This window comes from Canis lupus, chromosome 36 (assembly GCF_003254725.2).
Source record: "Canis lupus dingo isolate Sandy chromosome 36, ASM325472v2, whole genome shotgun sequence".
Classification (NCBI taxonomy): Eukaryota; Metazoa; Chordata; class Mammalia; order Carnivora; family Canidae; genus Canis; species Canis lupus.
In genome coordinates, this window is record NC_064278.1 from 2885602 (window position 1) to 2908652 (window position 23051).

The 23051-nt window shown below is 42.2% G+C and overlaps 1 protein-coding gene across 6 annotated transcripts in view; it reads left to right on the plus strand.

Moving 5' to 3' along the window:
• Window positions 1–23051, plus strand: part of GPD2 (glycerol-3-phosphate dehydrogenase 2) — a 141015-nt gene that overhangs the window by 94466 nt on the left and 23498 nt on the right. For all 6 annotated transcript variants that reach the window (XM_049106406.1, XM_049106404.1, XM_025471152.3 and 3 more), the window contains 3 exons: window positions 12801–12965; window positions 13963–14107; window positions 20205–20398. In XM_049106406.1, the coding sequence (XP_048962363.1) occupies window positions 12801–12965; window positions 13963–14107; window positions 20205–20398 (504 nt within the window). The remainder of the gene's footprint in view (window positions 1–12800; window positions 12966–13962; window positions 14108–20204; window positions 20399–23051) is intronic.

Here is a 23051-nt window from a genome sequence, read left to right on the forward strand (position 1 = left end):
TGAATGAAAGTGTATAGAATATTGGAAATATCTTTTCAAGTACGGGGGCATTGATTAGATCTATATACTTTTTTTTCCCCCTTCAAGGGGAAGTTATGAATAACCTGGTATGGAAATGCTGAGAACATATGACGGGGTAAAGGCAATTTCACCTGAACCAAATTAACTATATAGTTGTCGTTGGGAGCCTCCATCAGCATGTAATGGTGGTGGTGGTGACAGCAGCAAAACTAAACCAACTTCCCTCCCCCACATTTTTAAAGATTTTATTTATTTATTCATGAGAGTAACAGAGAAAGAGGCAGAGACACAGGCAGAGGGAGAAGCAGGCTCCCTGAGAGGAGCCCGATGTGAGACTTGATCCCAGGACTCCAGGATCACGCCCTGGGCTGAAGGCAGGTGCTCAACCACTGAGCCACCCAGTCGTCCCTCTCCCTCCCTTCCTTCTATCCTTTCTTCCTCTATTTTAAAAATGTAAATTTTTTTCCAGCTTTATTGAGGTATGAGTAACAAAATTGTAAGAAATTTGATGTGGAAAATGTAATGATTTGATATATGTATACATTGTAAAGGGCTCTCATTGAGTTACAAAATTTTAACTATTTATTATCAAAATCTGCAAAGATCTATAAAAGTAGAATAGGATTTTGAACCCATATGTAGTGTCTCCAGCTATAACAATTGGCAGCTCATGGGTAATTTTAATCAATTTCTTTCCTTTTCCCTTCTCTGTCACTGTCTCTGTCTCTGTCTATCTCTCATTCCAGAGAATGAGAGAGCAGAAGTCAAATACCTACCTCTTATTTTGTATGCTGAGAATGATTTTTACATTTTTCGGTGGTTAGATTTCGTGGCATAAAATTATATGAAATTTAAATTTCAGCATCCATACTCATTTGTTTAGTATTGTCAGTGGCAGAGTTGAGTACATCAGTAAAGATCTTAGGGCCTTTAGAGAAGAGTGCATCATCCCCATATCTAGAACATCTTAACATATATTTACCTTACAAGGTCATGAGCATTATTTATTTATTTATTTATTTATTTATTTATTTATTTATTTATTCTTAAAACAATATATAACCATTATTATGGCCAACCTGATTAAAGACAGTTTTCAAGATCATCCTTATATCTGTATTTGAATTCTATATGGGGAGAGCAGTTTGGCTAGCTGGACGTTGAAGTATACTTGAAGGACAGAATGAAACAAAACTCTGGGGCATGTGTGTGTTAGGAGATGTATTTTTTTAAACTTAGAAATGTGAATTTTCAAATGAGATAATGGAATGCTTATCGAAAGTTATTTTTCTAGCCTTTTACAAAGTGTGGATAGTCATAGTGAGTCATTGGCGACTTACAACTCAAGCTACTTTCTCAAAGTAGATTATCTCTTTTCTTACTATGGTTAGTTTATTTTTCCTCTTTTGTGTTTAACTTTCCAGAGGAACAAATCTGTTGGCTTTAAAAATATGGCTAGAGCATCTGGCGCAGTATTTGATGTTTGTGTGTGCAACATTGATAACTGCATTGTGCGTAAACTTTGCCTTTTTTTCTGGGATCTATCCAGTATTCTAGTAGCTGGTAGGAGGTAGGGAAGGGCTCCATCAAGCCGATCTCACAGCTTTGTACCTCAGTTTTCTGCCTCAGCATGTGATTGTGGCTGTAAGGGTTCAGAGAATTTTTTTCATTTCTCTCAGAGTGGTCAGTCAGCCTTTGCTACCACTGATGGTCACTAGCCAGACTCACAGACTATTGAATTATAAATTGTTTTATTTTATTTTTAAGCATTTATTTATTTTTTTATTTATTTGAGAGAGAGAGAGAAAGAGAATGAGCCTAAGTGGGAGGGAGAGGGAGAGACTCTCAAGCAGACACCCTGCTGAGCCCGGAGCCAGAAATGAAGCTCCATTTCACAACCATGAGATCATGACCTGAACTGAAAACAAGAGTCAGATGCCTAACTGACTGAGCCCTAAATTGATTATTTTAGATAACAAACAATTTAGCACCTTCCTACATGCCAACTACCATTGTGCTTGCTGGAGATAAATTGGTGGTGTTGATAGTCGGAGTGGAAAGAGCTAAGTCCTTGCTCTTCATTTATTGATTCCTGTGAGAAACCAAACATCCCTGTAGATGAGATGAGTCATAATTGCTGTTGAAGAAAAGAAGTTCCAGTAGGGCAAACTTATTTGATTATCCAAACTCAGATCAGAATTAGTAAATATCAAACGCAAGTAGAAGTGATTGGATATTCTTACTGTAGTTTGAAACAATATCTGTTAAATTTGTATTTGCCAAGTGAGTCTGAAGGTTTTGTTTATATAGGTAAAACGAATTAAATTCTTATTTGTTTTCCTTTTTTTTTTTTTTTTAAGTTTCAAGCTTCAGTTTGATTCAGTGTTTTTCAATAAACATTAAATCTGGATCACTCAGATATTCTGATAACTGAGGAATCTTTATGATTTTGATAATGAATAATAGACATCTCAAACAAAAGGAAAGGGAAGGTAAATTTAGTAGAAGGAAATGTTTGTTAACAATAATAGCTTCATTCTTATGCAGCTTCCCAGTTTACAAAGGCCTCCACATAGGGATTAATCGGATCCTTGCAGTTGTTCGAGATCGGCACAGAATTTGGTGTTAACCCTGTCTTGTAGATGAAACAACAGGTTCTGAGGGGCGAGGGGGCCATGTGCAGAATCCAATCGATCTGTGGCACGGAGGTCCTGACCTCAGGCCTCGAGTCTCCAGGCCAGCGCACGCTCTCCTCGCACCAGGAGTCAGCCGGCTTTTCATGTTAATGTGACAGTACAATTCTTCTTGGACAATCAGGACATCCGGCTCTGGTCAGACTGATTTGATAACAATTTGATAAGGTGTGGAATCTTCCTGTGATTAGAGAGAGAAATCTGATAAGATACAAGACTCAACCATGCAGCAGATAAAGGTTCTCAAAAGGCTGCTTGCCGTTAGAATTCCCCAGCTGGCCCTCGGCTCGGTCCGTGTATTTATTATGTCGATCACACTCAGAGTCGCCCTTGGGGCAGCCCGAGCCCTTCCAGCGGGTTTGTAAAGTCGTGGGCATGAACTCACACGCAGATGGGGAGAGGGCACTGGAGGTGGCCGCGTGCGCAAGGGACCGACTCCCTGGCCAGTTCTTTCCCCGGGGCTGGATCCCATTCTCATGAAAGGGCTGCTTCTCCTTTGTTTCAGAATCTGATTCTCAAGCTTTCAGTTCGTTTACCTGAAATCTAATGATCACCGTGTATAAAACCAGCAGCGCCAGCAGGAACTTGCGACATGACACAGTTCCTCCACCCTGTGGCTCAAGTGACGAGGAAACTGAGGCAGCATCAGGACTCGCCCAGATCTTCAGGCGCAGGCAAAAGATCAATAAATCTGGCTGAGTTATGCTGGAAAGAACTTTCTAGGCGGACGTCAAGCAACCGGCAGAAATGCCGGGAAAGCTGAAGACACAGCTCGAAAACCAAGGGAGCCAGGGTGGTTCAAGGCGTCCGGAGCCCTGGGCGCCCTCCGCGCCGGGAGGACTGAGTGCCGGTGGCTGCGTGTCGCCTCCCGTCGTGGCGCCCGGCAGACCTCGGTGCCGCTGCTGCCTGCCTCTACCTTCAGGGGGATCCCCGCCCCGCTTTCGGGGTCACCCTCTCCAGGCTGAAGTCGTCTCGGATCTGCGCCATGTCAGAGGCCCGTGTCCCGGTGACTGTCCTCATCCTGGTGTGGGGCTAGCCTTGGCCACCCTGTGACCCGTGCGGGGCTTAGAGGCCGCATCAGAGGCCTGTGTCCCAGTGACTGTCCTCGTCCCTGGTGAGGGGCTAGCCTTGGCCGTCCAGTGACCCATGCAGGGCTTAGAGGCCGTGGGTGGACACGGGGACACCCAGCCGGCCGTGACACAGGGACACCCCCAGGGAGTGGTTGCTTGTGGACTTACACCTTGGCCCTTTGGACTTTTCTCGATCCATGGCAGGCATTAATCTCCTTTGGAAAACCTGGCAGAAACATCCCATTTTTAAGAGAAAATGAATGTGAAGAGAGAGAAAAGGGGAAAAGAGCCAGCGATAGTCCCCGCTAGGGGGGGCTAGGGGGGCTTGCCCCAGGGGCAACTGAGTGTGAGGGACATGAAAAATACACGGAACCGCGTACTGAGGGCCAGCTGGGGAATTCTAACAACAAGCAGCCTTTGGAGAACCTTTATCTGCTGCATGGTTGAGTCTTGTATCTTATTGTAAGGGCCGAGATGAGAGATTGGCAGCTGTGTCATTTCTGGAAAAGTTTGCCCCCTTGATGAGCAGTAAACCATCTAAAACTCGAAGATAAACAGTTTTTGTTTGTTTATTTTTAAGGTATTTTCAGTAGCAGCCATGTCTTTCAATTCAGTTGTAAAGTGGTCTTGACTTTGCAGTAACTTTTTTTAACGTTTGATGATAAGAGTCAGTGTTTCCGGAGCCAAGTGCCCTGGGACGACTAGGCCTCGCAGCCTGCTCACAGCACCTGCTCGCCCGTCAGGCCCACCCGGCCCGTGTGCGGAGGAGGGAGCAGGGGGGCGGCCGGAGCTTTCTCCGTGGCAGGGACAGGCCTTGCGACTCCTCCCATAACCCAGGGCAGAGAGAAGATGTGAAACCCGCAGAGGGAAAGAGGAAGGCGGTGCGGGGAGGATTGAAGAGCCTTTCTGGAACTTGTGATCTTTGCACGTTCGCCTGTAGATGCGCTCTTGAATCTCCGAGTCCTGGGAGGCCGGGCCCTCGGGGGCAGTTCTGCTGCCGCAGGGACACCAAGCAGCAGGCCTGGCACCCAGGAGCCGTTTATGCGGTATTGGGAAGAGCAGCAACTCCCACACGTCCTCAGGACCCCTCTCTTGGTCTTAGCTGCCACCCGCCCAGACCACCCTGCTCAGTAACCGAAGGGCCTCACCCTCAAAGCTGCAAGATCTAAGAGCTTATCGAGGCCTCCGTGCACGTCGGAGACAGCCAAGGAACGTTCCCGGTGGCGTTGGGACCCGGACGGTGGTCTCGAAAGGGTCTCTACAGTGTCTTGCCAACTGACTTGACAACTTCATTTCAACTAATTTTTGTCTCATTACTTCTTTTCTCTTTTTCTCCCTTAGAAGTACAAACAGCGACATTGGGCCTGTGGCCACCGGGAGACTGGGTTGCCCCCCGGGAGGTGCGGGAGGGAGCGGTCCTCGCTGTAGACAGAGGGGCAGCGTGGGTGCAGATAGGGCTAGTGAGAGCCAGAGCGTTCCGGTCACGGTTGAAATGTGGTTTTATTTCTGTGCAGCTCTAGCTAGACCCCGAAGTGTCTGAAAAGGAGAAAACTTACTCTTCATTAGATTCATTTAAAACTTTTCTCGAGAAAGAAAAGTCCTGAGGGTATAGAAACTTTCCGCGCTTAAATATGTCACGTTAAGGTGCCTCACAATGTTTCGTTTACAGGGGGCCAAAGACCACAGATCCACGCTGATTGCTAATTATTCAGATTGTAAATAGCTCGTTCAAGAACTTAGGGTGAGACAAAAGAAACAGGAAGGAACAAAAGGCCCACAATAATGAAAAGGATATTGTGAAGAGAAAGGCTGGGTGGAATTATGATGCAGGTCACATCCTGTGCCTGTATTTAATTGTACCTTTGTATTTAATAATAAAAATGATTACATGCTCAGTGCTAACAGGTGTCCCTTCCCGAGAACTGGTAGTATGGGTAAGTGACAGCAAATTATTCCAATTCATAAACTTTGAATATGATGCTTTTCTTTTGAGTTTCTCCGGTCTATACTAGAAGACATTTTCTGCAGAAATATACATCAAACCAGGAAGAGTTTTAAATTTAATCCCTGATGTGTGTGTGTATAAAATACAGGTGAACGCTTGAAAGTGCGAATGAAAAGAAATCACTTTACAGGCCCTATTTAATGAAATGGGGCTGTGCTAATGCCATGTTGCATTTCTGGTAGTTTATGCTTCATATAAGCTTTGGATATAATTGCAAATTAGCAGTGATTAAAGTTTATAGTTGGTGGTCTTGCTGTTAGGGCTTAATTGCCTTCTCCGCATTTTCTCTACTTCTTGCTAATCTGGGCTGCCTTTCCTAACTGCCCTATCTAAAATATAACCCCCGCCCCAGGGAATTCCTCTCCCTGCCCCTGATTTTTCTGTCCATTGCTGTTATTGCAATTTCTAATTGTTTTATTAGTTGATTTCAGTTGATTTTATCTGTCTTCTCATTAGAGTGTGGTTCCATAGGGCAAAGACTCGGGTAGCAGTCTCTCTACTCAGTGTAGGCCACTACACTTAGCATCATGCCCGGCTCACGGTATGTATTCAGTATTTGTTAAAAGAGATCTGCCACCTGCCATCCTAACCATATATCAAACCCTTGGTTGCTTAACTTTATCACTGCCCTTCTTTTGCTTGGGTTTTCACCAAAGAATGTGTGATAGAAGACATCCTGTTTCCATTGTGTGCTGGGTAGCTAGTTAGACAGTAGTTCCCTGGTTCAGTGGAGACCACACCTATAATGAGGGTAGAGTCGAGTGGTTGGCAACTGAGCCTAGAATCTCTCATCCTTGAGCATATTTCCCTTATTTTGAGCAATCTCTCACCTGTGATTATGTTTCATGATCATGTACATTTACTCACTTATTCATTCAACAAGTTTTTGCATACCTACCAGGTAGCAAATGGAAAAAGCAAAATTGGCTAAGATGCCCTTCTGTCCTTTTAGGAACATATTACTAGAATCAAGGTTTCCTAGACCTGGAACGATGTCTCTTTAGATGTCTGTTGTAAACCTGGTTTCTAGCACAATTTTGGACACATTAAAACATCTAGTACAGATTTGCTCAATAAATAAGCAAGTGTTGAATGCAAGTATTTAGAAAACAGTTTGTGGTATACTCAGTATATTCAGAGTATCATGGAAGCACAGGAGGGAGAAGACCATTGTGTCTGAGAGGAGTCAGGGATGGTTTCATTAAGGAAAGATGAGAAGTTGAATAGTATACCAGGTAGGATAGGATATTTCATGGAGTAAAGACAACATGAGCAGAAGTCAGACCTATGAAGCAGAGTTTTATTTGAAGATGGCACTGTGGTCAGCCTGGAGATTTAGTGTGAGGGAGTTTTGGGCATTGGGGCTTCAGAATTATTTCCTTATTTACATTCCTTATACCCTGTGCTTGAAATACCTGTGTGGCACAGACTAATCATCTCACTACCATTTATTTTACACCATTTCTATAGGAAAATGAATTGTCTTCTAGATCGTCATCTTAGAAGGCAGTTTTGAAGGCAGAATCTATTTTAAGTCAGGACTAACTTCATTAGAAAATTGGCTACATTACCTGTGTGATTTATCTATTGCTAAAATTCCACATAACAATCAGAACCCCAGGAGCATAAAAACAATTAGAAGTTATCACTCATGGCATTGGAGTGGTCATCTAGGTAGTTCTTGTATTCTTGTCTGGGCTCAGTTCAGGGATTCTTCTGGTTTCCCCGAACTTGCACTCGTGTTTGGAGGTGTTGACTGTCAGCTGATGCAGAATGGTCTTGGCTGGGATGACTGGGGCAACTTGCCACATGCCTCTCATCGCCCTCCTGGTACCAGCAGGCCAGCCCGGGTATGTCCTTTCCGTGGCATTGGCAGAGCGTCCTTTTAAAAATCACATCTACTAATAGTCCATTAACCAAAACAGTTTTACCTGGCTGAGTCCAGAGTCAGAGCAGGAGAGGACACTGAAGATTCATGGCAAAGGGCATGGCTACAGGGAGGTATGAACAATGTAGACCTCTTTTGCGATATACTGCATATAACCATAAAAGCCAATCAAATCAAGATTTCAGTAGAATTCTAGAACGAATGGAAGAACATGATTTCTGATTTTATTTTTATGCTTTACTTTATAAAGCATCTGTCTTGGTTTGTGTTAAGGCTCATTCACTTCAGCTGAGCCAAAGTGAGAAACCAGAAATGAAGAATAGGTAGAAATGGAATCTTGAAAGGGATGGGTAGCTACTGAGGATTCGCCATTACATGCATTGTGCCACCCAGCTCCTCTCCTTGTATGGGACCCTGAAGCCTAGAGGGGTACCCCATTCAGGGGGCCCCGTCGTTCCAGGCCCAGAGCCCTTCTTCCATTATCTAGTAAGCTGTGTCCTCCCTACACCGCTTCATGAGGCTCCCTGATCCCTGCCACTCTCCACACAAATCAGCACTTTTATAAATAATTCACTTTTGGAAAACACTTGTCCAATTTACTGTGAAAAGTCTGTTCTCATTTTGAGTTTTCGTATTCAATTGTATTCATCATATGAACTTAAACTAGATTTTGTAAGACCCTTGTACACACACACACACACACACACACCTTTTCTGTTCTGCTTCTCTTGCACTCTTCCGATCAGAAAGGGAAATTTTAAGCATAATGATTATGAAATCAGCTCGAGTTGAGTAGGTTAGCCTTTGAATTATCTTTGCCAGACTGCTAAGGAGAAGCTGCCCAAGAGGTCATTGTGACACTGTCAGTCTGAGACAATGAAGCATGCCCTGTGGATTTTGTTAGGAATGGGATTAGAGCTTTAGGGAAGTGTTCTTTCTTTCAGGCACCCCTCCACCCAGCAGGAGTCATGTGATTGCAGGAGACCCAGGTCAGGCATAGGGAGATAGGAGGGTATATTTTCGACATTTCAAGTACGCTGTATGAAAAGAAGATTGTATGTAGGGTTTCAGGGCATTGTACGATGTTAGATCTGAAAGACCAGGAAGATGCCAGGTAATTTGTTCCCTAGGGTCTTTTCGTATTTACTCGTTCTTCACGTTCTTTCCACGTTCAAGGATTATATTTCTTTTTCCAGCTATTTTGCATGTTAACCTAGTTGCCAAACTTTGCAACTCTCTCAGGAGAGCAATACTGCTCTGTCTCCAAAATATTTACATCTGAGGCCTATCTTTTAGACGGTTACATTCTAAAATATTTTTCACTTAAAGTACCTCTCACGATCCTATGTGCCAGGGGCATTGAGAACTAAGACAAAATCCTCCCCTACCACCACTGACCTTCATTCTTTTTGGTAGGTTGATTTAATATTGTGTTTTTCTAAACAAGGGAAAACAGTTACAGTTCCACCTCTTATGAGCTTCCTCTCATACGAGTTGCAACTTCGGTATATGCACATATGTGAGATTTCAAGTGCAAAAGGAGAATAGAGTAGGAAACAGATTTTCACCATCCCCGTCTGGGGCCTTGTGTAAGTGCCAATGTAAAGCTATGCTATTCACTGATCAGTGAGTAGTATCATGTTGCCTGGCTCTCAGGAAGCGGATTGGAAAATCCAAACTTAATAAGCAGATCAATTGGGTGGGGGAGTTGAGATTATTGTATCACATTCCAATGACATGCAGTGTTGTCAAAAACTTTTTTCTCCAGACATAAAATTACAGGAGGCATATAGATACCTTTCAAAATGTCAGTAAAGGGGGATGGAGGGGAATTTAGTTACGAATAGTGAAAATTTACCATCTCTCCCAGGAGGCATACACTGAGAGCATCTGGGTATCTCAGGGTAAAGGGTGAATTTAGTGTGGGTAGGGGAGGAGGTCTACCAGGAATCTGAGGAGATAAATGAATTAAGCTGAATGTCTGCAAAGAAGGGGACTTTCCTGGGCCCAGAGGAAAGTCAAATTGCTTACTCTTCAGTTTTTAAGACCTTACAATAACCGTGTTTGCACTCCACTGCGGAGCACGGGGACATAGGTAGGATGAGTCTTGAGGGAATCATTTGTAACCATTTCTCCTCCTGCCCCACTTACTCAAATATAAGGACAGGCTTAGGTTTAAGGTCAGATTTTCCACATTTCTGGGGTTTTTCTGCTTCCCTCAATTTCTTGCCACCAACTGAAATCTCTTTAACAGAAAAAACATCCCGCAGTTAGAGGTAAGACTATAGATCTATAAAGACTATAAAAATGTATAAATTTATGTAAAATTCATATAAACCTATGAGACTATAAATGAACCTATGTATTTCACTCACTGAGTGGATTTTGGTTAAACTTAACACTTACTCGATACCTGTCTGTGCTTGATACTGACAAGGGAAAAAAAAAAAAGATGAGCAAGAAAGGCTTCCTGGCTTCCTATGGCTGGGATGAGGAGGTGGGAAATCATACAGCGATTCCACTGGCAGGTGAGTGAGTTCCAGAACAGAGATCATTCTGTATCTCTCTCACCAGTGTGTTCCCTGCATTTGTCGCAGTGTGCAGTGCGTGAGTTATAATCAAGGCTCATTATTTTTTTAAGTTGAGGGATACGTGAGTGAATATAATATTATAAAGCCAATAAAAAAGGCATACATGAGCTAGAATATAGACTCAGAAGAAGGGATGAACAACTTTGCCTTGGAGAGACTCAGGTAAGGCAAGACTTTAAGGGGAGATATTTAAACCAGATCCTGAGAGGTGGATAGGAGTTATCCAGAGCTTCCAGAATAATACTTCAGCCAGAAGAATTGGTGTGTACAAAGGCAAGAAGGTGTGAAATGGCAGGAATGTTGAGGGAGTTGCAAAAATCTGATGCTCTTGGATAGTAGGAATAATGGGAGCGGAAGGATTGTGACAGGTGAGGATCATACCATGAAGGCCTCCATTCATATGTAAGTGACAGGCTGATTCGAGTCAAGGCGGGGCTGCTGAGTAGCAGGGCGGGCATGGAAAATAAGGACCAGAGCAGTTGCTTTCCGTGTCACACTTTTAACTGAGGTTGATCTTGTTTACCTTAAAAAGTATTGGGATTTGGAAGTTAGTTAGGGGGGCGTTTCTTAGTATAGAAGAAGCAACAGAGCTTGATGCACTAAACCAGTGCTGCTCCAATGAGATTGTATATTTTGAAAAGGCACTAAGAGAGAGGTTTTATATTTTCAAAGCTTAGAGTTTTATTACTAGATGACTGTATCATAGGTAAAGTAATCTGTTGGTTAACAAATAGGATTCCTGCCTGGTTCCTTTGAACAGTGACTTCATATAGGTTTTAAAATAGTTAGTTTACACGTGGCTTTCCAGAAATCTGTCCTGTGTGTAAATCAAGGCACACCTGACGGGGTGTGGATTTTTCCTACCGCACAACTGTGACTTGGTGGATGGCTTGTACTACCCGTATGTCATGTCCATAGAAGGATCTGATGGGATGGCCACTCTTTAGTTCAGATGTGTAATCTCTGTAGTTTAGAGAAAAGATCTGTCATGGAATCCTTACTTAGTTTCTTTGGTTCGTTTGCATGCACCTAACGTGGTGGCTCATATTCCAATGTTAAATGAGCCCTCCGTTAATAGAAGTTGGTTTCTCAGACTTAACTTTAAATGTATCTACTGACGATTTTAATGGTGACTTCAGGGTCTTGCTGAGTTGAAACTGATCCAACTGCTGCCAGTCTTTCTTTCCACTTTCGTTCAGCTACTCCTGCTGTTTGCTTTCCTTTCTCCCCCGACTTCCATTCTTAGTTTCTGGATAAAATAACCCCTTGTTCTGCATGTTGAGGTTCAATGTATGTTCTTCACTGATAGAGGATTTAATGTAGGGGGTTAGGTTCTTGGCTGATCGTATTAGTGTGGCAGCTTTAGAATAAGATGTTTCGCTGGGGCGGGGTGGACAGAATTTTCGGTCATTGATTCTCTCTTTATAACTCTGCCCTTTTAGCTGGAACAGATTACCTGTGCAGGGCTTCTGGCTTCTGGCCCTGCACAGACGGAATCACAAGGAAGAAACTTTACATAAACCATTTATACTAAGTGTTTGGTATGCTGGCAACATAAATCAACAACAATATCCATTACAAATTCATCCCTTTATCAGTATTATCTTGATGGAACGGATCCCAGTGTGTGGGAATTTGAACCCTGATTCAATACATCTAGCCCCGGGTAATTAATTATTCAGGGCACAGAGAACCTGGCCCCCGCAAAGTAGAGTAATTCTCCTGGTCAGCGTGCACTCCACTGGCAATAATAAATAGGAAACGTCTCTAGTGATGCCAGTATTTTAAAGTGATTAATCATCTTCCCCCCCCTTCACCTCCCCCTTAGTTTTCTTTAACTAGGATTTTTCAGCAATAAATCTTTAACAATACAGGTAGGAATTGTTCTGTAATTAAATTTTGCCCTGCTTTAATTTCTTACCTTTTATGTGTGATTAAAAAAAAGTGTTACATTTTAAGAAGCTCTGATCAAAAGTCAAACCAAGAGAAATCCTTTTATAGAATACTGAGAGATCGTCTATGGAAGATTAAGCTCTTGATTTTGAATATTAGATAGAGCACATACTCATCAAAATTGTTAATCAACACCAGTTGGGGTGTCAGATATTCTGAGGTTTTGAGTTGCTTCACTTTCGTGCATACGGGTTGTCGGTATTAGGAAAAGTCTGACATATACATATGTTCCCAAACTGTGAGAATAATTACTTATTTCTTAACTTTCAGATAATTGACGTGAGCCCTTGTAGGAAAGGGATATGTGTGTGTGTATACACATATATGTGTGTGTGTGTGTATATATATTTTTCCCCCCTTTTTGCAGTACACAAAGTACACTCTGTGAAGTGGCAGGTAAATGCCTGACCCGGAATGACCACGTATCTTTAAAGCATGCCCCGTAGAGCTGCCCAGCCATCACGTATATTCCGGGTGACAGGGACCGACGTGACATATCTGTTGTGACACATTTCTGTACCACCAGAGTGTGGCTCGAGGTGACTCCTGTCCCTCCTCTGCTGCTTTCCCCCGCTGCAGGACAACACAACGACGCACGGATGAACCTTGCCATTGCCCTCACTGCTGCCAGGTATGGGGCTGCCACCGCCAATTACATGGAGGTCGTGAGCTTGCTCAAGGAGGCAGAGCCGCACACGGGGAGGCAGCGGGTGTGTGGCGCGCGGTGCAGGGACGTGCTCACAGGTACGCGGGCTCGCGGGTCTGAGCATCCTGCCTGGCTGCCTAGGGACCTGCATTATAATTTTTCTGTCACTTCTTTTATTGAAGCCAGATTTCAGAGTCCTATTAATTAAATTCCTCATTGTCAGCAATGACTGGCTTAACGTGAAAATTTTCCCTCGTGGTGCTTGGCAATTTTTTCCCCTTTGTGTTATATAATACTGATGATAATGATAATGAAAGCCCCTCCAAATTCCCACAGCCATGAATGTGCTATTCCATTTTCTTTACAAAAAACATGTTATTAATAAAATTAAATAAACGTGACAAGTTTCAAAGTAAGTGACATAGGCGGTGCACTTAGACATCGTTGGAGTCAATCACTTCCACTTGGGTTCGATTTTCCTCCATGTCCCGCTCCTATGGCCCTGGAGCCGGAGCTTCAATCACCTCGCGCCCTCGCGGCCCTTCTGGCCCTCGCAGCCCTCGTGCACTCGCTTTCCCGCGGCTCCCGCGGCCCCCGCCGCACCCCCCCGCCCCCGCATCATCCCCCGCCGCCCTCTTGCCCCGCCCCCCCGTACACCCCGCGTCCCCCGCACCCTCCGCCGCCCTCCCGTGCCCCCCGCACCCCCACATCCCCCGCGGCCCCCTGCGCCCCCATGGCCCTCTACGCCCCCCGCACCCCTCGCGCCCCTGCCCCCCCCCGCACCCCTCGCGTCCCCGCATCCCCCGCCCCCCTTCCCGCCCCCGCAGCAGCAGCACTGAGGAGTGTGTTCTCTCCCGGGGACGCTGCGCCCGCAGCTGAGTCTCAAGGACACGGCGGCCTCGTCCCCCGTCCCACTTTCCCTCGGTGTTTGGCACCCGGGGGCCGGCACTTCGCAGAACGGAGCGGAGGTGAAAGCGTGGCGCGCTCCTCTGCGAGCCGGCCCCCCCCCCCCCCCCGGGCCTGAGCCGTCGGGCGCCCGGGCCGCCGCTGCCTCCGACAGGCGGAGCCCGGGGTTGACGCCGCTTCCTCCCGCAGGGCAGGAGTTCGACGTGAGGGCCAAGTGTGTCATCAACGCCACGGGCCCCTTCACAGACACGGTGCGCAGGATGGACAACCAGGACGCGGCGGCCATCTGCCAGCCGAGCGCCGGCGTGCACATCGTGATGCCCGGCTACTACAGGTGGGCGCGGCGGGGCGGGGCCTGGCGGGGGCGGGGCCTGGCGGGGGCGGGGCCTGGCGGGGGCGGGGCCTGGCGGGGGCGGGGCCTGGCGGGGGCGGGGCCTGGCGGGGGCGGGGCCTGGCGGGGGCGGGGCCTGGCGGGGGCGGGGCCTGGCGGGGGCGGGGCCTGGCGGGGGCGGGGCCTGGCGGGGGCGGGGCCTGGCGGGGGCGGGGCCTGGCGGGGGCGGGGCCTGGCGGGGGCGGGGGCGGGGCTCGCCGGGGGCGGGGGGCGGTTCTGCGGGATTTTAATTCAAGTCCGAAAGGTGGATTCCGCAAGTTTCCACGAAGGGCGATTTTAAATTAAGACGCTGACACACTGATTTCGTAAAATACATTTGCTTACGAAGAATTTGAAAACGAGGACGGCGCATGTATTCTTATGTTCATCACTTTTAAAATCTGTTTTGAAAACTATCACCGCAAGTAGACATCAGATATGATTTCTAATCTACCGTGTTAACGGAGATAATTTGTCACTGGGGAAATGGGTACGGACAGAGCTATTAATTGAAAATCGTTTAAGCCGAGTGATGGGCTCATTAAATTGTTCAATTTTATGTATTTTGAAAAATTTTGGCAAATCAAAAAAATGTAGATGGATTTAGTTAAGAAATTAATAATGATCAGCTCTAGTGAACGTTTCAAGACTTCTGTAGGAAAAGATTCATGTGTCCATGCCAGGAGTATGGAACACAGACACCGTTTTTATCTGCAGAGGCCCACCCGATAGGCAGACTAGCAATTCTGAATGGAGCGATGATCTGTGCTCCAGCTCTTATGATATTATCTATAATTGAGAAATATTAGAAACTGCTTCAGTTCCTGACCTTAATAGAATGGATAAGTAAATTACGGCATCATATCTGCATAGAGGAATATTATACGGTCATTAAAAATTGTGATTACAAATAACTTTTACTTTTTAGCAAAACACTAATGATACAATGTTAGCATAGATACAAGATTATATGTGCAGTACGATCTAAACACTATCAGGCATATAGAAATACTAGAGGTGATTGATTATTGCTAGGTGGCATGATTATGGGTAACAGTTAAAGATGATAATTTCTAGGTAATGGGTTAAGATAAGAGTTTTCTTTTCCATATTTTAATAGTCTTCCATAAAGGTTACAGACATCTTTTAATATTTGATAATAAGGAGACCATCACTATTATCTTCACTTAGGACTGAAGAAATCAAGGTGTTTTCAGGCTTAATAATAAAAATGTTCAGAGCGGTACTTAATAGAGTTTTAAAAACTGCTAACCAGAGTTCAGTTAAATGGAAAGGAGAGAAGTATATGTAAATATGCAGCTGTTTCTCATATATAGGGAAGTTTTCAACAATAGTTCCATTCATAATTATATTCATTTATTTTGTATTGGATTAAACATATGCAAGGCCAACTAGTTCGTATGGTTTTTGGGAGGAGTTTGCCTTTTTAAATATCTTTTAGACAATAGATATGATACTTAAACAACGGACATACACATTATCCTATTTGTTTAGATCTTAGTAGATTCAACATAATCTCTTGTGTGTTATGTTTCATGTTTTCTTCACTATCGTCCCGTGATATCAGAAGACTCTATGTTAATTTTTCCACTTAGTAATGACATCATTTGGGACAGGCCATTTTATTCTGGAAACCTTAGTTTACCCTTCATGAAGATGGGGAGATGGAGGGTAAATGAAAGTGATACCTTGGTGTGGAACTTGGTGTTCATCACTTACCTCTTGCTGACTGTGTGACCTTGACAAGTTACTTCTCTCAGCTTCTGGTCCCTTATCTCATGATAGTACCTAATTTGTATACAATTTGACAATGATCAGTTGATTACTTTGTATCCATTTTGTTGGCTACTCTTCATGAAGTGTCTGTCACATATAGTGGCCAGTTAAGTATTTTTTGAATGAATTCTACTAACTTTTTTGTGTTAACTTGCCCAAATTGAGATCGTTCCTTTTTTTTTTAAGTCAAAATTTAATGTAACGCCTCTAAGGCATTAATATAGAGAAGTTAAAATATGAAAACAAAATATGATTCTTCATTTTATTGCTCAGATAACCCATGTATACAAAAATAAAAGTAATCGCTATAGAAAATAGAAAGCTACAATATGAAAAGTGAGAGTCTCTCTCTTCTTATCTTTATCCTTCCTCATGCCACCCATTTTATCCCCTCACTTCAGTTCTTCTCTGGTAATCAAAACTAGTTCTTTATGATTCCTTCCATAATTGTGTTTATACTTGCACAATTGCCTATCCTTTTACAAATTTTACATGAAAGAGGTCATGCTACACATATAGTTCTGTATTATATAATATGCTAATAACACTTGGGTGTCTTTAAAGAAATATAAACATACGTTACCTGGATGTAATATTTTCGAAACAGAATACCTTTCTTAATCCCCCAATTTGTCATTAGCTTCAGAGCCCCTCCCATAAATCTTGAAAATGTTCATTACAGCTGGGTTTGCTGGAGATCCAGTATGTGATCTCATGCTACTTTGGGAGAAAGTGCTCCATTTTTAGCACCCTGAACTATAACCACTTTACATCCTGTCAGAAACCTTAGAGGAGTGGTTTGCAGCCCAGTTCCTATTCAGGGTCTGTTGGAGATGAGCCCCTCGGTTTGGAACTGTGGCCTGGATTAAGGGTTGATTCCCTCTTTTAACACTGACCTTAAGGCATCTCAGAGGATGGTTTTGCTCTCCCTATCAATGCGCTGTCTTGGGTGGGGTCAGATTGACATGGCTCTCTGGGTTCATCAGTTACTCACTCTCAGTTATGGCTCAAGGGTTGGACTGGGTTGTCGGGGATGGGTCAGACCTTCTGGGGACTTCCCTATGAACTGGCTGATGATACCTTAGGGCCTAACATTTCCACCAGAACCTGATCACTTTAGAGATGCAGTGAGTTCAGGAGGCACTGATTTGTTGATTGTAGGCTGCTAAAATGTAGAGCAAGGACCATGTGTATATCTTGTAGTGTTACTTTTGGAGTATCCTCATGTCATTTATTAAGCTTGTATGACCCTAATTTACATGTGCCACGGTAGCAACTTTCCCGCTAGGATAATTTTAATTTCAGAAAACCCAGCACATAGAAATCATTCATTTTTAAAGGTACTCTTTAGTTGATATTAAGAATAAATCTGCAATTTTCATCAGAGTTGGGCCTAGATGCTTTAGAAAGAAGCAACAATGCGACAAATGACTAAAAGACGTGAAAATAATCATCTCCTCCTTCAACCTATGGAAGCTTTTTACCACTGGCAAGAGGTCATTTTTTTTTTTTTTTTTTTGGTATTACTGTGTGCATATTGTTAGCTCTAACCCTGATTGCTAAGTAGTTAACAGTAAATTGATTTCAGTTTAAATAAGAGTACTTCAGTAAGGCAGTGGTCTGCATGAGAAAAATGTCCAGTATGTTTAATCCTAGACACACATAAATTAGCAGCAAGCTTTGCTTTCTGATGTCAAGTGACTCGTACATATTGAAAAAAGACCCAAACCTCCCTGTACTGTTATACCATCACTGTAGTTGATACCCACTTTCAAACTTTAGTGTGTGACCTTGCAGAATTAATCCTTCATAAGAAAACAAACTTTTCCCTAGGGGAGAGTATGAATTAGGTAATTTAGAACTGATGAAAGGTATTTCCAAGTGGATTCTTAAATTTTTATACCATTCATTAGTAGCTTTGTCTTCCCTCTGTGCTTGTTAATTTTATGTTTGACACATATGTCTTCGCTTAAGCAGTTGATTCTCTACAGGTTCCAGTTATGTGTGTGTTGGTAACCATCACCTTCACCCTTTAAACTGCTTTTATTGCATTGAACGGTTAAAGGATTCAGTAGTTGTGCTTTTCTAATAGCATTTCATGTTTAGGTGGTTGAATATTATAATCTTATGCTAAAGTTTATCAGGTTTATTGAGTTATTTAAACAAATCATAGGATATCTGGCCCATAAAATGATCATATATAAAATACACCAATATATAGTGGGTTCCTTAAATATTAGGATATATATGGAATTTCTCCTTTTGTTTCAAAATGCTACTATTTATCATATTCAAAGCTTGAACTCTGAATGAGTTAATTCCCAGTCCCAAGATGACTGATGTCACGTAAGGGCATATTAACCCAGGATCAAATCAGTTGCTTACAAAATACATAATTAACTAGTTTCTTTTAAGATTTTTCTTTTGAGAGTCTTAGGACGAACACAAAGAAGAAATATAAAATATTCTATACTTACAGTTTTCAGTATATAAAGATGAAAGTAAAATTACTTTCCTTAAGTAACCCTGAGAGAAGACGAGATCTTCGCTGAAGGCTTAAATGGTTGACACACTTCTGTAGTGCTTTTTGCATATGCTAAATGGAGCTGTGGCCCACTTTCTCTGTGTCTCTCAAGTGTGCTGTAGACAGTGATTTCTTTATACGAAGGATGTGTAGAAATGGCAGCATTTCATGGGACTGATGGATCTTTGCGAAGAAAGACTCATATTCCTTGTGGTTTACATAAAGAAGATACATTAGCTAAGCTGGCTGTTGGTTTCTTTTTTTATTTCTTTTTTTAACAAGTTATTTTGTAGATTTTTGTTTTTTAAAAAATTTTATTGTTTTAAGTAAGCTGTATGCCCAACGTGAGGTTTGACTCACGACCCCAAGGTCAAGAAGTCATATATGCTCTACTGACTGAGCCAACCAGGGTCCCATAGATTTCTCTTTCATAAAATATTTATTTTGGTTTAGTTTTAAGCAACTATTAGTCTCTCATCCTTACATATTTGAATCAATAGAGTTCTTTTTAAAACATTTTTTCAAGGGAATGATAAACAAGGCAGTTGACTGCCCTTTAAAATTTGTGAGTATGGGAGAGACTTGTTGAAATTTATTCAAACCAAGTGGAATTGTGTTTTTTACTTAAGAAATGTCATTAGCAGAAGCTGAAAATACCTTTAACATTGGCTTACTATGAGATGTCAGTCAATGAGGATTAGTAGGGACTATTTGAACATAACACTTCAAGATTCCTCCCACTCCTTATCAATTTCTCCAAATTTCTTTGAATGGTTAATGGATGCATTAAGACAATAGCTTCTTCTGATTTAATAATACAATAGGACAGATTTTGTTAATATGTATATGTAGTTGCCTATTATTTCAAATGTTTTTTAAACTTTGGTTTTAGAATATTAAGCATGTGTTTAGTGAAAAATATTGACTGATATTTTTAAAGGTTTTATGTAATTGGTCCAAAGAGGCATCCTTGAACCTTGACTTAATAGGAATCTTGACTTAGCCTCTTATATCTGTTTAAAGATTGTCATTGCTAGGATATCCCTCTCCTTTTTTACCTTGTCCTGATACATTGTTGTTTAGGTAATTGGAGAAAACTGAGCCCTTTTCTCATTGATGCATTTCTTGAGGTTTCTATAAAATTGAAATAAAGTAAGAAATCTCATAATTGGTGAAGTGCTATAAGTCCATCTAGGTTACAAAGGAGCAAAGAACTTTTTGATTACATTTTAGTTTCTAGAAACTTAGACCCTTTGCTTTTCTCATGTACTTTTGAGACCTTACGCTGAAAGATGTGACAAATGTCAAATGTCCCAGGAAAATACTTTTCATAGACTTGAAAAATGGTTGAAGAGCCTTCCTTAATTGACCATCATAAAAGGAATTAGAGACATTTAGCCCACTGACATTATCTGATGTAAATGGTCCAAGGAATATAAAACTCCAAACAATTGGAAGGTGAAGTCCACTTTCTTAATTAACCTGGCATTGTTGAGATGGAGAGGACTGGTTATTCTGTCAATTTTATATTATCACACTTGCTCCATTCTTTTTCATTACCAAAATTATTTTTTTTCTTTTAGGAATTTCTAGGGTAGAGTATTGGCAACTAAAAGGAAAAGTTCATGTGTTTCTCGTGTGCTTATATGAGAATTAGTGAATAAAGTAGTTTTTAGAATGCAGATTAAGGATTAAACTTCTGCTAATTTCAGAAATATATAACCCTTCTTTTTACATCAGCCCAGAGAGCATGGGACTTCTCGACCCAGCAACCAGTGATGGGCGAGTTATTTTCTTCTTACCCTGGCAAAAGATGACAATAGCTGGCACTACCGACACTCCAACTGATGTGACACACCATCCCATTCCTTCGGAAGAAGATATCAATTTCATTTTGAATGAAGTGCGTAACTACCTGAGTTGTGATGTTGAAGGTAACTTATGCATTCCCTTGAGTTTGTTTCCCTTCTTTTATACCCTCCAGCCCATCCCAGCTCTTACTGGTAACTGCCACATTGCCAGTCTGACTCTTCTTCACACCTGACCTGCTCAAACTCTTCTCTGCTGACCACTTCTTTTGGAAGATTTATGGGGACCAAATTAGCACACGATGGGAAGAAGTCGCTTTTCTCCCCCCCACCCTTTCTGTGTTTACATGAAACTCATTCAGTTCTTTTCTGATAGTTTCTAATGGCTGTACATGAGCCGTACGTGAGCTCCAAACACGCATGCTCTCTGAGAAGAGAATGAAATGTCTGCATCACAATTTTGTTTCTAGAGTTTAGGAACCTGTATCCTGGCTTACAGATACAGGATATCCACAGGAAACAATTAATCAAAGAAATGAGAGGATGGAGATCTATAATCTAAGAAGCTTAGTGAGCTCTACTATATGAAAAGTAGAGTGTTAGAGCATAGATTTATCTAAGAAGGATAAGTATGCTTTTTTAAATCGAAAAAGCTAAAGTTTAAGTCTTTTCCTTGCTAACTGGGCCATACTTTACTTTTAGTTGAGATCTCATAGTATTTTCTCCCCTGTGCATATATAACGAATATTTTTTACCCTGGCTAGTTTCAGAAGTTTCCCAACATTATCCTTCTGTATCTCCTACTGTGTCACCATCCACTCACCCAGGCTAGAAATGACATGCTCATCCTTGGTGATCCTTCTCTTGCTACATCCAGTCCACTTGCTACCTATGCTCACTCTGAAGTATCATGGAAATCCCCTTTCATTTCATTGTCATGGTCACACCTGTGTTCCTTCTTGCTTGAGCAGTTACACTGGCCTTCTTACTGGCTTCTGGCAGTCAAGCCCCTGTACCCTTCATCCCAGTATAATGCTTCTATCAGGACCGTCTTTCTAAAACACAATTCTCATGATCACTTCCTTGCTCAAGAATATCCCTTGGATGTCTGTCTCCTCATTGACTTTAAGAGAAATTCTAAACTATCTCGCATGCACCCCAAGGCTCATCCCAACTTGTCTTTACTGGTTTATATTCCACTTCTCCACCTCTGTGCATTTTATAGTTTTGCATTTCCAAATCAGTTCATTCATTTTAAACCTCATGTATTGTTTAGGATGAAGCCTTGCTCTGGGTTGCCCTTTCCCCCCAAGTTCTCATTTTGACAAAGCGCCATTTCCACTTCAGAAACCACCCATCCTTTGTACTTCCATTGAATGTTGTTTAGTATATCACGTTGTATTGTAGGTAAGAGTCTAAGCTATAGTCTCACTTGGCGCTCCTTGAGGGTAAGGATTCTGTATTTAGCTACCAAGCTTGTTGTCTATCTGGTATGCCACTCATTATTGTTTTGAATTAAAAAGAATTAGTAATAGGTACTTTTGGGGTTTTGGATGCTGGTAGCAGTTTGAAAATCTTTCTATATTAAGATAGAAATTTTAAGATTTTTGAAAAATAGTCTTCATCTATTTATATCAGGAATCTTCTATAATTTTGGCTTGAGTGGAGGACATGCAGAGACACAATTTTCTTCTTGATGTGACTCACTAAAATCTATGAATCCTTCTTCCCTAAAGGATTTTTTTGTCATCTTGTGATCACACATTTGCAAACAAACAAAACAAACTGCATTTAAAAAAAATGGTTCAGGAGACTCTCCTAGTTTAGTTGAATGATCCATATTATATAGTTTTAGCTTCTTCTGATTTCAAGTAATGGATGTAATTTCATTTTGAGTAAAGTCTCTTTGGGTGTGTACATTAATGGTACAAATGTATTGACTACATGTGACCTGAGTTCTGTGTAGCTAATGTTTATACTGTCTCTCACATGCATACACTCATGGTTATTTGGGAAATGGTCATGCCTTATTTAATATCCATATTTAAATACTCAAAATGCAATGCAATTTTAGCTAGATACTTTTTTTTTTCCTTTCAATATCTAGGAGGAGTTTCATCTGGATATGATTGTATTTTAGTGTATTGATTATTGTTAATAAATCCTGCCTCATTTCACATTTGCCTGCGTGTGATATTTGTTAAAAGTGGGTTTATATCAGGCCCTGCGAGCAGGAAGTTTAGATTGTTGGAGCAAGAAATAAAATTAATTTGAGAGCAGAGAGCTCTATGTTGACAGTTTCCAAAATCTTAAAGTTCAAATGCAGTAAGATGAGAAATCTGATTCTTATATGTGCCGAGAGGCTGGATGTGCTGGAAACAGGTGTAGGTTCCAAAAGGCCGCTGTGCCCATGTCGTAGGTGGGGATTTCCACCGGTGAACTGAGCCTTGGCTGCTGTAGAGACTGAAGCCCACACGCCTTCCTCACTTTTATTCTGCCTGTGAAAGCAGAGAAGACCTAGCAATACCTATGGGGACTCGGTTGGTCTATAAAAGTCTTGTCAATTAACATCCCTTTTGGTAGTTAGGTTGGTTGGTAAAACTGACAGTTTTTTGGCCAGTTTGGGGTAAAAGTGGCTGAAATTGATATCTAAACACTGTAAGTCAGGCCTTTCTCCTAGTAGTGCGAGGACTCTTGAGATTAAGAATTCTCTGGGTAGTAGGGTGCCTGGGTGGCTCAGTCGATTGGGTGCCTGCCTTCTGCTCAGATTATGATCCCA